The sequence below is a fragment of the Mus pahari genome, chromosome 4 (assembly GCF_900095145.1).
Source record: "Mus pahari chromosome 4, PAHARI_EIJ_v1.1, whole genome shotgun sequence".
NCBI classification, from domain to species: domain Eukaryota; kingdom Metazoa; phylum Chordata; class Mammalia; order Rodentia; family Muridae; genus Mus; species Mus pahari.
The window spans coordinates 34,990,373-35,008,926 of NC_034593.1; the positions used below are offsets into that span (position 1 = coordinate 34,990,373).

Here is an 18,554-nt window from a genome sequence, read left to right on the forward strand (position 1 = left end):
ATATATATATATGTCTCCTGGAAGGCAGAAGTAGTAGGATCTCTGTGAGGGCAGCTAAGGCTACAACAGAGAGATCCTATCTCAAAAACAAAAAAAGGGAAAAAAGGAGTAGGCTTTTATATGCTGAGGAGAAGGCCCAATGTGTACATGCTCATTGCACAAGCACGAGGACCTGGTATCCACATACAAGCCAACCACAGAAGTAGGTTCCTTTAATGCTAGCCCTGGAGAAACAAGGACAGAGGAATTTTGGGACCTGCTGATCTAGCAGAGATTGCAAGCTCCAGGTTCAGTGAGAGACTTCATTGCAAAAAATAGAGCAGCCTGGCATGGGAGAAAGTGCCTTTAATCTCAACAGTAAGGAGTCAGAAACAGGCAGATCTCTGTGAGTTCAAAGCCAACCAGTCTACATAACAAGTTTAGGACAACTAGGGCTGTGTAGAAAGACCCTGTCTCAAAAAAACAAAATACAGAAAACAAAGTGAAGAGCGGTAGAGGAAGACAACCTGTGATGACTTCTGGCCACCACACACACATGGGGAAGCATGCCCACATACTTAGGTGGACAAACACCCAAACACATGTATGCAATAGAAATATATGCACATGTAAACATACCAAAAATAGAGGCTTGTAAATAAGCAGAGTGTGCCAAGAACAGATCAAGTCTCCTTTCATCCCTGCTAGTCTCCACCTCCTGATCCTGTTTCTGCACAGCCACAGAAGACACTCTTAACGATTTGAGAACTCACACCCACCCTCAGGCTTTAAAATTTTAAATTATATAAATTATACAATGGAATGCTTTAGATTTGTTGCCTAAGTATATATCCACTAGCTATCACTTTTTTTTAAACTATTTTATTCTATAACATTTTCATTGACCCCAAAAAACACACTATCACTCTAGCTATGATTTCCCACAGCTTCTGTCCCCACTTGCTGGCAGTTACTAATTTGCTTTCTGTATCTATGGAGTCTCATATTTAGGACATTTTTTTTTTTTTTTTTTTTTTTTTTTTTTGGTTTTTCAAGACAGGGTTTCTCTGTGTAGCCCTGACTGTCCTGGAACTCTCTCTGTAGACCAGGCTGGCTTCCAATTCAGAAATCAGTCTGCCTTTGCCTCCCAAGTGCTGGGATTAAAGACGTGTGCCACAACACCTTTAGGGCATTTCTTATAAATGGAATTATGCAGTATGCGATCTTTGCTGTTTGGCTTAGAAAGTATTTTTGAGTTTATTAATTTTCATTATTATGCTCTGTACATGGTCTGTGTGGATAAGCACACAAGCTATCTCACATGTGTCAATTCGTAGATTAGAGGACAACTTTGTAGACATGGTTCTATCCTTCCACCTTTGAGTGAGTTCTGGGACTTGAACTCTGGTTGCCAATCTGGTACCACAAGTACATTTGTCCTCTCTTGCCCCTCTTGGTATGTTTATAAGGCTTGTCCATATGTTACCATGCATCAGTAATCTTTTCAGTGACCGTATAATTTCTTATCTACTCATAAATTCGTAGATATTTGGGTTGCTTCTACTATTTGGGGGTTTGTGGTTTGTTTTGGGTTTGGTGGTGTCGGTTGGTTGGTTGGGGTTTTTTGGGTGAGGTGTTTTGTTTTATTTTGTTTATTGCATTGGTGTGGATTACAGACAGTTGTGAGTGCCTATGTGGGTGCTGGGACTTGAACCTGGGTCCTCTGGAAGAGCGGCTAGTGCATTTAACTCATAAACCTCTCGAACTCTTGGTAGGATTTTTTTTTTTTTTTTTTTTTTTTTTTTTTTTGGTTTGTTTGGTTGATTTGGTTTGGGTTTGGGCTTTTGGTTTTTGTCAAGAGCTTCTCTTTATAGCCCGGGCTGTCCTGGAACTCCCTCTGTAAACCAGGTTGGCTTCAATCTCAGAGATTCACCTGTGAGTGCTGAGATTAAAGCATGCCCCCAAACACCCAGCATGTTTTGGGGTTTTTTTCTAAGATTTATTTTCATTATTTTTAATTGTGTGTGTGTGGGGGGGTATGTACACATGAATGCAAGTGCCCACAGAGCTCAGAGGGATGAGAGTGCCCCGGAGCTGGGGTTACAGGCAGTTGTAAGCCACCTAATGTGGGTGCTGGGACTCAAATGCAGGTCACCAAGAAGAGCAGTATGTGCTTTTAGCCACTGGGCCATCTCTCCAGGCCCCTATTTTTGTCTTTTTAATGGTGGGGCCAAGGAATATAGATCATTGGTAGAATGCCTGCTATATGGAAGGAAAACAGTTTACTAATCTTAATTCACAGGTACAAAATACTGAATTTGAACAACTGCAGCCATTGACATAGATGGTTTTTTTGTTTTGTTTTCTTTGCTTGTTTTTTGTTTTATTATAGTGAAAATATGCGATACCTTCCTGCTGTTTTAATTTTAACCTTTGACTTGAAATAGGATTTTTTTATACTAAAAAAATAATTTCTTGAGAAGTAAGCTCAGGTATTGAATATTAGCAAGTTGCCTTTTTTATTGTTGACTTATTTATTTATTTATTTATTTATTTATTTATTTATTTGAGACAGGTCTTGCTATGTAACCCAAGCTAGCTTTGAACTCATGAGCTCATGCCTCAGCTTCAAAATTGAAGTGATTTTAAACATGTGTTACTACAGGTACCTACAAATTGCCTTTACTACGGAAAAAAAATAATTCCCCTTTTGTCCTTAAATAGTGCACCAGTATGATATCACGTAGTGAAATGTGATATCAAATCACTCTGAATACTTGATAGTAGCTTAGATGGCACCAAATTACTGCTGCTTCCAAATTGTACTTTTGATTGCTTTTATATAGTTGAATGGTTTTGATTGTTTTTGTTTTTGTGGTACCTAGAGTTGAATACAGGATCTCCCTACTGTGCCACATGCTTTGTACTAAGCTGTACTAGCTCTGTTGAATTCCTTTACTGAATTCCTATAACTTGTATTTTATTTTGAGAAATTGCCTGCCAGTGTGTGAATTAAAACTATTATTTTGCAATTATACTCCAGCGTAGAAGGAAAACAAATATTTGTGAAACTGTCTTTTAAAAGGCACAATGGGACTGGACGGTTGGCTTAGTAGTTAAGAGCACTGACTGCTCTTNCAGAGGTCCTGAGTTCAATCCCCAGCAACCACATGGTGGCTCACAACCATCTGTAATGGGACCTGATGCCCTCTTCTGGTGTGTCTGAAGACAATGACAGTGTACTCTATAAATAAAATAAATTTAAAAAAAAAAAAAAGGACACAATGGATAATTCCCTGTTAGGTAAATATAAATGAAGGAGTTTGAGAGACAAAGCATGAAATACTTCAGAAGGTATCAGTTACATAGTTATTAAATAAATATGAAAGTGTAGAAAGTCTTGAATAAAAATATATCTTTTGGTTAAACTAATGGGACAAAAAAGAAAAAAGTAAGCAATGAAAAAGTTTTGGTTCTGAGGATGTAGCTTAGTTGTTGTAGGTAAAAATGATGCTCTCTGCAAGAGAATGTTAGTGATTAGTTGAATAGATTTTTTTTTTATCAGAAAAAAAAGTCCATGATAGCCCTATATCTTAGTCTACTTTGTATACACCTCCATTTTCTTTTCTTTTAGGTTGAAGAACAGTCAGATTGTAAGATCCTAGATGGACACTTTGTTTCTCCCATGGCCCACTATGTGCCTGGTATCATGCCAATTGAATCTGTTGTTGCAAGGTAAGGATCTGTTTGGCAAGCAAGATGAGTGAGTTGTGTCTAGCAGCACAGTGTCCAAAGATCCTTAGTGCATGTAAGTACTGCTTATGTGTACAGAGTGTGGATAATGCCCTAAAAGTTCACACTAGGAGATGAATTGCCCTCCGTGCATAGTTAGTGATATCAAGGTGAGGTGAACGCTTAAGAAGTCAAAACCATTTTTATAAAAATTCAGACATGCACAGTCACATAGGAATGTTTCCAAAGGATTTTAGTCATATGCCAGCTCTGCTCATTTCTAAGTAGAGTATGCCTTTTAAATTTTCACTTTGAATAGTGAGATGGTTTACCGGATAAGGACACCTGAGCATGCCTGATGACAATTCCCAGGACTCGAATGGTAGAAGGAGAGAATTCCCTCTGATTTCCATGTGTGTGCCCCCCCAAAATTAATAACATTTCATTTTTAAATTTCTACGCTGGGCAGTGGTGGCGCATGCCTTTAATACCAGCACTTGGGAGGCAGAGGCAGGTGGATTTCTGTTTTCAAGGCTAGCCTGGTCTACAGAGTGAGTTCCAGGACAGCCAGGGCAATACAGAGAAACCCTGTCTCAAAATAACAAAAAAAAATTTCTATGATGATAGGACTCTAGGATGCCTGGGGTTACACAGAAAAACCATGTCTCAAAAGCCAAAAAAGAAAAACAAAACAAAACAGAACCAATATAACTGTATTTGCTTGTTGTAGTCAGTATTTTTTCTTTGCTCTAAGATAATTGTTATTTTAAATTTTATTTGTAAAAGAAAAAAAACAGAAAAAAAAAGAAAAAAGAAAAAAAATTTTATTTGTTTGTTTGTTTTATATGTGTGGGTGTTTTACCTGCATATATGTATGCATCATGTATGTGCTGGTACCCAGGAGGCCAAAAGAATGTGCTAGATCTGGGACTGGAGTTATAGATAGTTGTGTCTCACCATGTGGGTTCTGGGAATTGGACTTGGGTCCTTTAGAAGAGCAGCCAGGCGGCTGGAGAGATGGCTCAGCTGTTAAGATCACTGAGTGCTCTTCTGAAGGTTCTGAGTTCAAATCCCAGGAACCACATAGTGACTCACAACCATCTGTAATGAGATCTGATGCCCTCTTCTGGGGTGTCTGAAGACAGCTACAGTGTACTACATAAAATAATAAATAAATCTTTGGACAGGAGTGAGCAGGGCTGGAGTAAGCAGAGGTCCTGAGTTCAATTCCCAGCAACCACATGATGGCTCATAACCAACTGTACAGCTACAGTGTACTCATATACATAAAATAAATAAATAAATCCTAAAAAAACAAAAAAACAAAAAAGAAGAGCAGCCAGAATTCTGAACTACTAACCTGTTTTCCCAGACTTGTTTGTTTGTTTGTTTGATTGATTGATTTGGTTTTTGGTATTGGGTTTTGGTTTGTTTGTTTGGTTTTTCTTTTAATAAAATCAAAATAAAATTCAAGCAATATTGTATAGAGCAAAAAACAAGGACTTTGGCATTAAATGAATCTGGACTGAATCCTGGCTCCATGACTTATTAATCCAGTGACCTTAGGGCCAGTTATTTCTCTGAACCATATATTGTAAAATGGAGATGACAACACTTCATCCCACTTGGTTGTTAAAGGGGCTGAGTGATACAAGGAATGAAAATTATGTTCATTGACTATAGAAGACGGACATAAAGCTTGACTTTCCAAAGGACCATGCAAAATCAGAAAGTTTTTTAAGGGAAAGGAAGAAAACACTACATGTGACAGAAGGTAGGGCTTCCCTGCTAAGCTTTCCTGTTAGCTTCCCAAACTCCCCTGGGTCCAGATGTGGTGGCTCAAGCCTTTAGTACTCAGGAGGAAAGGCCAGCCTGGTCTATATAGTGACTTCTAGGCTAGCCAAGGTTACAGAAAGACCCTGTTTCAAAAACAAACAACAGTCAAGAAGTCAGCAGTGTCTGCCTTTGAAGTCTACAGTTTGAAAGTCAAAAGTACTGCTTTCAGCATTTGCAAGTAGTCACTAAGAAAAGCAGTGACCCATGGGCAGCAATGTTAAGGTCAAACTGCTCACTGAGGCTTAAAGGCAATATTCACAGGTTACTGGCATAAGTGTCTTGCCCTTATCTTAACTAGGGGTGTGTATTCTCGCGTGTGTGTGCATGTGCATGTGTGTGCATGTGAGTGTATGTGTGTTAATTATAATGGCATTTACAGAGAGGAACTAGGAAGACAGACATGAACCAAGTAAGTCAAGTAAAAGGAAGTCGTAGTAAGACGTGGTGGAGACGGGCACTGTGCTACTGAGTCTTGAATCCCATAATTTGGAAAGCTCAGGCAGGAAGATCCGGAGTTCAAGTCTAGCCTGAGCTATATATGGAGACTTTATCTCATGGGGAAAAACAAAACAAAACAACATCAAAAAGCAGAAAAGAAAAAAAGAGATAAAAGAGTCCTTCTGTGAGGCTACAGATGCAATGTTCTAATTACACGAATTACCTGACCACACATTTAATTGCTACCGCCCTTCTTTCCACCTATTTCCCTTCATACACTTCTAAAACTTAGAATATGGAAAGTTACTGTGTTTACATTCTATTAAATAACTGCAAAAGGCCATATAACTTAGTATTTAAGATCTCAGAACTTAGAATTCCACCTACACCATTTATAGATTTCAGACCTTACACAAGTCACTTAATTTTTCTGTATCTCAGGCTCCTCATCTGTAAAGTAAGAAAGTAATGCTACATACTAAATGAGATAGTGGTAAAAATATGTTTTTTTTTTTTTCAGAGAATCATTTCTCCTGATATATACAATGTGCCTAGCACCTCTTTGGGCACACTATGTCTGATACATGAACAAACAAGCAGGCACACATATATCACTAAAATAATAATTTTTTTTTTTTTAGTTTTTTGAGACAGGGTTTCTCTGTGTAGCCTTGGCTGTCCTAGAACTCACTTTGTAGACCAGGCTGTCCTCGAACTCAGAAATCCACCTGCCTCTGCCTCCCAAGTGCTAGGATTAAAGGCGTGTGCCACCACACCCGGCTAAAATAATAATTTCTTAAAAGAAGAAATAAAAACATATCCAGTTAGCTGGACATGGTAATGTATGCCTGTAATCCCAACACTTGTTTGCATAGTTTATTTTTGTTTCTGTGTTGACATAAGGTCTCTCACTATGTAGCCCTTAACTGGCCTGAAGCTTATTCTGTGGACCAGGCTAGCTTTGAACTTGTCATCCTCCTGTCTCTTTTAAGAATTAGGACTACAGGCATGCACTAGTGCACTAACTTAAATCCCCAAACTCAGGAGTTAGAGAAAGGAGGATGGCAAGCTCCAGTCCAACCTAGGCTACATAGTGAGACCAGACCTTAAACAAGCAAACAAGTAAATGGAACAGAACATAATCCAAAGCATGTTTTAAATTTAAAAAGAGTAGAACAAATAAAAAGCTTCCTTTCCTAATTTTTAGGACTCTTTAAAAAAAAAACCATTTGTGTGTGGATGTGCATACATGTGGGAGTAAAATAACAGCTTGAACATGTTGGTTCTCCTACAGTGTGGGATGCAGAGCTCAAGGGCACCCATCTGGCTTGGCAGCAAGCATCCCACCTGCTGAGGCCATCTCACCAAACTTCTAGGACATTACAGTTTTCAACTGAATTCTTCTTGTGTGTGTATGTGTATGTGTGCGTGTGTGTGTGTGTGTGTGTGTGTGTGTGTGTGTTGATGGGTATGTCAACCTCCCATGTTGTTTTGCAGGAATTATCCACCTTTTCCTTAAAATAGTGTCTTGAGGGACCTAGAGCGTACATATTTGACTAGTCTAGCTGAGCAGCAAGCCAGTTCTTAGTTCTTCCCTAGCATTGGGATCACAAGTGAATACCAAACCTGGCTTTTTTTTTTTTTCATAGTTTCACCTATCCCAGGCTGGCCTCAAACTTGCTCTATAACTGAGGATGACTTTGGACTTCTTTTTTTTTTTATAACGATTTATTTATTATTATATGTAAGTACACTGTAGCTGTCTTCAGACACCCCAGAAGAGGGCATCAGATCTTATTATGGAATGTTGTGAGCCACCATGTGGTTGCTGGGATTTGAACTCAGGACCTTCAGAAGAGCAGTCAGTGCTCTTAAAGCTGAGCCATCTATCTCTCCAGTCCCTACTTTGGACTTGTAATCCTTCTGCCTCTAACTCCTAAGTGCCGAGATTACAGGATTGCACTAAGGCCAATTTTATGTTTTGCTGGGGATTGAACTCAGGCCCTTTTGCACATGAGGTAAGTCTCCACCAACTGAGCTACATCCCAGATCTTTACATGGATAAAAATAAGGTCATAGTGCTTGCTTACCTCTCATGTCTGCTTGGCTACCACGATAACACTTGGAAGTCTCACATTGCTAGTTGAGCCATTGATCAACCCCTTTTTGTTTATCTTTTTTCCTTAGAAATGCTTATACATTGGGGACTTTTCTGGGTTTTGTTTTGTTATAGGGATAAAAAAATAGGAGAATTTGTATATCTTAATTATCATGACTGAGGATATATATGTGGGTGTGTATATGTATACAGATATGGATATATTTCAATATATATGTATATATGAGCTACTCATTTTAAGTATATAATTTAATAATTGTTGTAACTTCCAAGTCATACAACTATCTTAATGGAATTTTTAAAATCATTTTGTTGGCCAGTTGTGGTGCATTCCTTTAATCCCAGTACTTGGGAGGCAGAGGCAAGTGTAGCTTATTGAGTTCAAGGCTAGCCTGGTCTGTACAGAGAGTTCCAGGACAGTTAGGGATATGTAAAGAAACCCTGTGTGTGAGAGTGTTTGTGTGTGTGTGTGTGTGTGTGTGTGTGTGTGTGTGTGTGTGTGTGCGCGCGCGTGTGTGTGTGTGTGCGCGCGCGCGCGTGTGTGTGTGTGTGTGTGTGTGTGTTTGTGCGCGTGCACACACACACACACGCATGTGCAAATATATGTATATAAATGTAAATAAATAGACATTTTTGTGGGACTTGAGATTGAACCTAGAATCTTGCTCATGGTAAGCAGGTGCTTAGCTTATGTACTATTTTATTTTATTTTTTGGTTTTTCGAGACAGGGTTTCTCTGTAGCCCTGGCTGGGCTGTCCTGGAACTCACTCTGTAGACAAGGCTGGCCTCAAACTCAGAAATTCACCTGCCTCTGCCTCCCGACAAGGATTTATTTATTTATTTATTTTATGTATATAAGTACACTGTAGCTGTCTTCAGACACACTAGAAGAGGGCATCAGATCTCATTACAGATGTTTGGTTGGGAGCCACCATGTAGTTGCTGGGATTTGAACTCAGGACCTCTGGTAGACCAGTCAGTGTACTTACCCGCTGAGCCATGTCTCCAGCCCTGCTATGTACTATCTTAACTGTCTCCCCAGCCTCACTGCTCTTTCTATAGAGAATAGTCATCTAGTTTCATCTGACAGTAACACCATGCCACATTAAATAATTCCATTTCCAAAATGTGCTAAAAGGTTGGCATGGCTGCAGCTTATTTGTTGCTTCCTCCCCATCTGGGTTATCATAGGTAATTTCCCTTTTTAATTGTTTTAATTCTTTACAGTTTCATTCATAAACAGTATTCTTTGCAACATTCTATTCCCAGTATTCTCATTACCTTCCCCTTCCCACCAAATCCCTAATCTTTCTAAGTCTTTTTCCTGCTTTCATGTTTTTTTCCTCCTAACAGAAATTAGGTTTATAATATTCTAGCTTTTGGACACATAGTTACAAATGAATGTCAAAGTTCTAAGTACTTATTTCAGGTTAGTTAAAGTATAGGCCAGTAAGATAGCTGAGTGGATAGAGACACCCTGTTAAGACTGACAGTTCAATCCCTAGGACTCCTGTGGTGGAGGAAAAGAACTGCAAGTTGTTCTCTGACCTTTGACCTGCACCAGGGCACACCCATCCCCACACATACAAATCAATGTTAGTAAATGTAAATCCTCTGGCCCATCCTTTTAGAGAGAGAGAGAGACAGAGAGACAGAGAGACAGACAGAGAGAGCGCTTAGTTATGATACTTTTTAGCTTGATAGTTTAGAACTGGGCATGATGATACACACCTGTAATCCCAGCACTCACCATGTTAAGGCAGGAGGACCACAAGTTTGAGGCCAGCCTGAATTATATAATGACAAGACTTTCTCCATGAATTAAACATAAATAATTAAAAACATATACATGGATATATGTGTGTATAGTTTATGGATAATTTTCATTTTTAAAAAATCTCATTTTTTTATAGGTTCCAGTTTATCGTGCCTAAGGAATGGAACAGCAGGTATAGACCTGTGTGCATTCATCTGGCTGGAACAGGAGACCATGTAAGGCTTGTGATATCAAAGGACTTCACATCTAGAAAGTTCTTAGCACTTCACCTCAGCACTTGCCTATTATTGTATTCTTAATGTGTCATCTCTTCTTTCCGTAGCATTACTGGAGGCGCAGAACACTCATGGCTCGTCCTATGATTAAGGAGGCCAGGATGGCGTCATTGTTGTTAGAAAACCCTTATTATATCCTTTTGTGATACTCAAAACATTTCTTTCTCTCTGTTTATATATTTACTCTTCATTTACTCTTCAAAAGAAGAACATCCTGTGCTCTCACCCACTGATCCATCTCTCCAGCCCCCATGGTAACTAACTTTTCAAAACTAGTAAAATTCATTTATCAGTTCAGAAAATTATTAAAAAGCAAGAACAAACAAGAAGAAAAGATTGTTTATGCCCTTTAAAAAAAAAATGTAATGGAAAGCAGAGTTCAAAGCAAGCTTTGGATGTATAATAAGTTTGAGGCCAACCTCAGCTACAAAAAAATCCTGGCTCAAACACACACACACACACACACACACACACACACACACACAAAGAGTAAAGGCCAGATATAGTGGTGCATGCCTTTTATCCCAGGAGATTTTTCTGTGAATTTGAGGCATAGCAATTTCCAAGACAGCCACAACTACTCTATATTTAAAAAAAAAAAAAAAAGTAAAAAGTAAAAAGTGTGCCATGTATGGTGATAAATTCCTGTAACATGCTCAGAAGTTTGAAGCAGAAAGGTTGTGAGGTGGAGCCAGCATTAGATGTATAGTGAGACTAACGTACATATTTTTTAATTGGATATTTTATTTATTTACATTTCAAATGTTATCCCCTTTCCCAGTTTCCCCTCTGCAAACCCCCATCCCATTCCCCCTTACCCCACCCACTCCTGTCTCACCACCCTAGCATTCCTCTACACTGGGGCATCAAGCCTTCACAAGACCAAGGGCCTCCCCTCCCATTGATGCCAGATAAGGCCCTTCAGCTCCTTCAGTCCTTACTCTAACTCCTCCATTGGGGTCCCTGTGCTCAGTCTGATGGTTGGCTTCAAGCATCCTGCATCTGTATTGGTCAGGATCTGGTAGAGCCTCTTAGGAGACAGCTGTATTAGGCTCCTGCCAGCAATCACTTCTTGGTATCTGTAATAGTGTCTGGGATTGGTGTCTGCATGTGGGATGGATCCTCAGGTGGGCAGTCTCTGGATGACCTTTCCTTCAGTCTCTGCTCCACTCTTTGTCCCTGTATTTCCTTTAGACAGGAGCAATTCTGGGTTAAAACTTTGGAGATGGGTGCGTGGCCCCATTCCTCAACTGGGGGGCCATGCCTAACCTCTGAATATGGTCTCGAAAGGTTCTCCCTCCCCTTTGTGGGGTATTTCAGCTAACATAAATTTTAATCGTATTTATAATAATGATAAATGATAATAATGATAAATTGTACTTCTGTTTCTTAAGGTTCTTATGTTGGACTTAGTAAGTTAAATGTTTGCTATTAAAGAAATGAAATGCATTTATAGTAAAGGTAAAGGTTTAGAACAATACTTTTCAAGATGATGTCAGATTATTCACAGGATAAAAAAAAAGGAAACTGATGCACATTTCTGCTAATAAGAGAAATATACAGGGCTGGAGAGATGACTCAGTGGTTAAGAACACTGACTGCTCTTCCACAGACCCTGAGTTCAATTCCCAGCAACCACATGGTGGCTCACAACCATCTGTAATGGGATCTGATGCCCTCTTCTGGTGTGTCTGAAGACAGCTACAGTATACTCATATATAGCTAGCTCATGACACTGGAGGGCACCATTGCTTGTGCTGTGTGTTGCTTCTGCACTTGTGACCTATACCTGACACTTACCTTCTTATATCTGTTTTCTCACTTTCAGATGGGAATAAATTCTTAGGTTATACAGAATATTAAATACTCAGTACAAAATATTGACCATTTTTCGGTTTAAATAAAAGTTTATAATCATGTATGAAAAACAAGACATTAAACCATGTTGTCTCAGTGGTAGATCAAATGCAGAAGGTAAATCCCCCAAAAGCAGGATAGAAACAAGCACAAACATGTGGAATGGAAAAAGAAAAACTAAAAAAAACAAAAAACAAAAAACATGCTGGATAATTTAAAAAATGTTAGTATCTATGTCTATGTAGAAAGATTGTACAACCTTGCAAGTATACTGAGTATATTAATTTATACATTTCAAATAAGTGAATTATTTGGTTTGTGATTATATCTCAGTAAAGCTATGTAAATTTTAAAAAATAGTTAAGTTGAAAAATATAAGGACTTGTAAGCAACTTTTGTAGTAACATGGGAGTAGTTACTTGGGATTATATTCAAATTTAACTGCTTTGCTTAAATAATATGTTCTGAGATGAGTATATTTAATTATTTTAAAACTTTCTCTTTGACCCATCTTCTTAAATGGCTGCAGGAAGCCCAAGGACCAAGTGTAAGTATATATCACCTTCATTGTCTTCATTTTTGCAGTATTTAGGACAAATGTTTGGTTGTCTTCCATTAACCATTTCCTTAGCTGACTTTTAAAACTTATTAAGAATATAGACTTAATTATTTTTGTTTGTTTGTTTTTCTGAGACAGGGTTTCTCTGTGTAGCCTCCCCTTCCCCCCCCCCAGGGGTTGTCCAGGCTGTAGACCAGGTGGCCTCTTACTGAGATCTGTCTGCCTCTGCTTCCCAAGTGCTGGGATTAAAGGCCTATATGACCACTGACTTTAATTCTTACTGATCATCAGGGCAGCAGAAAAGACTTGGGAACCGAACTGCAACCCCTGAGCCAGAATGTTAGAGTTTTCAAGCTCAACACCCATGTATTCCAAGTTATAGTCACAGTTTTCCATCAATCAGAATCATTTGTTCTTTCACAGTCAGGAACAGTCATCATGGTTTTGGGAACAAAGAAGAATAAGGAGGAAGTTAGCTACCTATCTAGGGGTACAGCCTGGGACCTTGAACTTAATTTCACCTTATGATCAAAGTAGAGTCTAAAAACAAAATGGCAGTACTTAAGATACGTCTCATTTGTTTGATCCCAACAGTATTCAAATAAGGACAAAGCCTTGCCCTTTCCATGAAGGAAAACCAATGAAGTCAATCTACCAACAGGTTGTAGGCTGGTCACCAAGGAGAATGGTGCCATATTGGGGCACATAACTACCATCCATTCCTTAAACAATGCCTTATCCAGTCATGGTATTCCACACAGTATTGCATCTGCAAGGAACTCACTTCACAGTGTGACAGTGGGTGGGCCCATGATCATGGAACACACTCATCTTACTGTGTTCCTGGCTTGATAGAACAGTGGAATGGCCTTTTGAAGAGCATTCCAAGAGGGTTGGGGCAGGTTTTCCAGAATGAATCAGTACCCAGTGTTCCTTGTTTACTGTGAGGCCTAGGTTAGGATGAACTCTGAAACTGTGAAAGCTAAAGTTCAAGCTGAATAGTTCAAGAATTTTCAGTCTGGAGCCAAACCCTGAAATCAAATATAGGTGCTATTTTTTTCCTTATCCATTAATTACTTAAAAAACAAAGAGTTTGCCAGGGAGTGGTGGCACACTCCTTTAATCCCATCACTCAGGAAGCGGAGGCAGGCGGATCTCTGTGGCCAGCCTGGTCTACAGAACTAGCTCCAGGACAGCAAAAGCTATATACAAAAAACAAAACAAACAGACAAATAAACCAAAAAAACAAAAAACAAAACCTTCCTCTCTGGAACAAAAAGAAAAGAGTTTCTTTAGACTAAAACGAAGCAATCTGTAAAAGACAGACTGAAGTTGGAATGAAAACTCGTCATTTACTGATTATATAACCTGTCCTCTTTAGTTCTGCTTACCTCCTTCATAGAACAAAGATAAAAAACGTTCATCCTGTCGGGTGTGCTGAAACACACCTTTAATCCCAGAACTCAGGAAACAGGCAGGTGGATCTCTTGAGTTCAGGGGCCACCAAGGCTACACAGAGAAACCTTGTGTCAAAAACCAACCAAACAAAAAACATTGTTTCTTATATATTATGCACTCAAGAAATGTGGTGGGGTTCGAGTGGAGCTGGAGTCAGTGTAGACAAGCCAGCCCCCTCCTCCCCACCCCCATGCCTCCCTAACTCCCACCTCCCCATCCCCCCCACCCCACTCACACCCAGCATTTGATCCATAGTCCTGAAAACCAGTACTGATGATGGTTCAGTTTGGTTGCTTTCTTTTCTTAGAGCAGGAGTACAGCAGGAGTACAAATGGCTCGCAGTTTAAATCTTTAAATCATTTTACTGCTCTTGCTTGCTTCGGTTGTGGTCAGAGAGGTGGGAACTGAATGAAATGCCTCACTCAGGTGTCCATACTGGCCTACTTGAACCTTCCAGTGATGGGATTACAGCCATTGTCAAGGATTGTCTTGTCCTGCTTCTCTCCTTTAAAAAGTCATCTTAAGTCTAAATACCCTTGTCTCAGAAACTCACACTAGTGTACTCTCCAAAGAGAACCTGGAGGTAGCAGGGAGCAGAACCTCAGAACTTGGCATTTCCATGCAAGGCCAAAGTACACTTGGTCATGAGAGACAGAAAACTAGCTTAAGAACAGAAAACAAAGAAAGTGCGGTCTTTTCAAATGGAATGTGATCAATTTTGATGGAGGAGAGCATACGCTTTGTTCTTGTTAACTTATTGAAACAGGGCTTCACTGTGGAGCCCAGGCTGGCCAGAACCCTGCTCCTGCTTCAGCGTTCCAGTGAAATCTTGTCAAAATGTACACACATGCACGTAATGATTATGTAGTTGATGCCTCTTACATTAGTTCTGTGATGAGATACCAGTTTTGAATCAGAACCTCAGCCAACCTACAGTTTACCATCTGCTATCTCTCTACCAAGCCTCTAGCTGCAGAGAGCAGGCTTCTCTTTATGAGAACTCCCCTGATGCAGGGCACAGCGGCCCTCCTATAATGCCAGCACCTGTGAAGCAAAGGTTAGTGGGTCAGAAGTTCAGACATCCTGAGCTATAATAGACCCTGTATCAAAAAATTAATAATAAGCTGAGCAGTGGTGGTGCACACCTTTAATCCCAGCACTTGGGAGGCAGAGGCAGGCAGATTTCTATAGCCAGGGCTACACAGAGAAACCCTGTTTTGGAAAAGAACAAACAACAACAAAAAATTAATAATAGAACATTTTAGGTATGTTGATTTTTATTTAAATTAATTTAGTCAGGTTTCATGCCACATACCTGTAATCCCAGCACTAAGGCTAGGGCAGGTAGATCTAGAATTTGAGGTCAGTCTGGTATGCATGGCAAGGCCCAGTCTCAAAAATAATGGATTAAGAGGTAGGCATATTTCTGAGTTCGAGGCCAACCTGGTCTACAAAGTGAGTTCCAGGACAGCCAGACCTGTACAGAGAAACCCTGTCTTGAAAAAACAAATAATAATAATAATAATAATAATAATAGATTAAAACATGCTTTTGTAGTCAGGCACTGTAGCACATATATGAAATTTCAGCACTTAGGAGGCAGAGGCAGGAAGGTCTTAGATTTCAGGGATACATATGAATTCTCTGCTAGCTCAAGCTACAGTCCTCTCAGGAGAAAAAAACAAAATAAAGTGTAATTGTGTGCCAGGGAAAATGGCTAAACTGGTTAAAAACAAAACCCCAAAACAAAACAAAACATAATTGTTGAACAGGCAGCAAGAGGGATGTTAGTGGTTCAAGACAGGGTTTTTCTGTATAGCCCTGGCTGTCCTGGAACTCACTTTGTAGACCAGGCTGGCCTCAAACTCAGAGGCTGGCCTGCCTCAGCCTCCACCTCCCAAATGCTGGGATTAAAGGTATAGCCCAGCTTTATTAAAAATGTAAATGTTAGCCAGCCATGGTGTTTTATGCCTCTAATCCCAGCATTTAGGAGGCAGTGGCTGGCGGATCTCTGAGTTCCAGGCCAGCCTGGTCTACAAAGTGAGTTCTAGGAAAGCTGGGGCTACACAGAGAAACCCTGTCTAAAAAAGAAAAATCAATACACTTTAGGGGTTGGAGAGATGACTCAGCAATTAAGAGCACTGACTACTCTTCCAGAGAACCCAGGTTCAAATCCCGGTACCTACATGGCAGCTTATAACTGTAACTCCAAGGTCTAACATGTTCACACTGGTATACATGCAGACAAAGAAGCATCAGTGCACATAAAATAAAAAATATTGGGCTAGAGAGATGGCTCAAGCGGTTATGGGTACTGTCTGCTCTTCCAGAGGTCCTGAGTTCAATTCCGAGCAACCACATGGTACTTTACAACCATCGATAATGAATTCTGATGCCCTCTTCTGATATGCAGCTGTATGTGCAGATAGAGCCCTCATAAGTAAAATAAATAGATCTTTCAATAAATAAATGATTTTTTACAAATGTAAATGCATGAAATAAGTCATTTTCTATTTTGTTTTGCGAGGCTAGAAGATCCAGCTTAAAAAATGTATCTGACCTGTTTGTGATGGGAGGCGCTCTTATTCTTGAGTCTGCAGCTCTCCTGCACTGGCTGGAGAGGGAAGGTTATGGACCTCTTGGGATGACTGGAATATCCATGGGAGGGCATGTGAGTTTCTAAAGCTTTTATTTCATTATCATCATGTTTATAAATAGGAGTAATTTTAATTGTACTTGAAGCATGAATTTAATGTTGGTGGAAGTAGGAAGTAGAGACAGTTCCAATAGGGAAGTAATGCTATTTTGTGTAATTTATATAGACAAGCATTTATTGTACAACTTCAGGCGTAGCTCAGAATTTGGATTTTATGTTTTATTAAAAGTCGATTATTGATGAATGGGAGGAGAAGCCCTTGGTCCTGTGAAGGTTCTATGCCCTAGTATAGCGGACTGCCAGGGCCAGGAAGTGGAAGTGGGTGGGTTGGTAAGCAGGGGGAGAGGGGAGGGGATAGGGGGTTTTGGAGAGGAAACTAGGAAAGGGGATTAACATTTGAAATGTAAATAAAGAAAATATCTAATAATTTTTTTAAAAAAAATTGATTACAGCTGGGCAATGGTGCACACCTTTAATCTCAGTATTTGGGAGGCAGAGGCAGGTAGATCTTTGAATTCAAGTTCAGCCTGGCCTCCAGAGTGAGTTCCAGGAAAAGGAGCGACTTTGCCTGACTTAATCCCAGTCCTTTGGAGGCAAAGGCCAGCAGATCTCTGTGAGTTCAGGCTATCATGAGCTACAGGGCAAGTTCTAGGATAGCTGGCCATACACAGAGGAACCTTCTCAGGAAAAAAGAAAAGTTGATTACAAAAATCTAACTTTTCAAAGGTCTTTTCAGTATATTGAAAGTATATCCTTGCTTTTGCTATTGGTTAGAAGAAAAATGAACTGTAAGATACCTCTATATTAACTGTCCAACATATTTTGTGACATTTCATTATGCATAGAATGTATTTTGATGCTGTGATAGTGTTCACTTTATTTATTACCGTTCTCCATCCCCAGTACCATGAATGTATGCTTTGTCTGTTAGAATACATTGAACAGACTCTTTTTGTTTGTATGTTTGGTTGGTTTTTGTTGTTGTTGTTGTTGTTGTTGTTGTTGTTTTTCCAGACAGGGTTTCTCTGTGTGGCCCTGGCTGTCCTGGAACTCACTTTGTAGACCAGGCTGGCCTCAAACTCAGAAATCTGCCAGCATCTGCCTCCCGAGTGCTGGGATTAAAGGCATGCGCCACCACTGCCCAGCTTGAACAGACTTTTTTTTTTTTTGAATTTTTTATTTGATATTTTCTTCATTTACATTCCAAATGCTATCCCAAAAGTCCCCTATACCCTCTCCCGCCCTGCTCCCCTACCTACTCACTCCCCCTTCCTGGCCCTGGCATTCCCCTGTCCTGGGGCATATAAAGTTTGGTGGCTGATTATGGGTTGGACCCCTGGGTGGGTGAACACTCTTAATTGGTTTCTCTGTACCAAGTCTTTTCTCTTTCATTTTTTTTAATTTTTTTTATTCTTTCTTTTTTTCCTATTTTTTTATTAGATATTTTCTTTATTTACATTTCAAATGCTATCCTGAAAGTTCCCTATACCCTCCCCCTGCCCCTGATCCCCTACCCACCCACACCCACTTCTTGTCCCTGGCATTCCCCTGTGCTGGATCATGTAAAGTTTGCAAGACCAAGGGACCTCTCTTCCCAATGATGGCCGATTAGGCCATCTTCTGCTACATATGCACCTAGAGACACAAGCTCAGGGGTTATTGGTTAGTTCATATTGTTATTCCACCTACAGGATTGCAGCCCCCTTCAGCTCCTTGGGTACTTTCTCTAGCTCCTCCATTGGGGGCCCTGTGTTCCATCCAATAGCTGACTATGTGCATCCACTTCGGTGTTTGCCAGGCACTGGCATAGCCTCACAAGAGGCCGCTATATCAGGGTCCCTTCAGCAGAATCTTGCTGGCCTGTCCA

At 39.9% G+C, this 18,554-nt stretch overlaps 1 protein-coding gene across 2 annotated transcripts in view; it reads left to right on the top strand.

Moving 5' to 3' along the window:
* The window catches only part of Abhd18 (abhydrolase domain containing 18), a 45,112-nt gene that overhangs the window by 12,342 nt on the left and 14,216 nt on the right, over positions 1–18,554 (top strand). For both annotated transcript variants that reach the window (XM_021195707.2, XM_029537520.1), the window contains 5 exons: positions 3,614–3,714; positions 10,019–10,097; positions 10,205–10,289; positions 12,534–12,561; positions 16,564–16,702. In XM_021195707.2, coding sequence (XP_021051366.1) covers positions 3,614–3,714; positions 10,019–10,097; positions 10,205–10,289; positions 12,534–12,561; positions 16,564–16,702 — 432 coding nt within the window. The remainder of the gene's footprint in view (positions 1–3,613; positions 3,715–10,018; positions 10,098–10,204; positions 10,290–12,533; positions 12,562–16,563; positions 16,703–18,554) is intronic.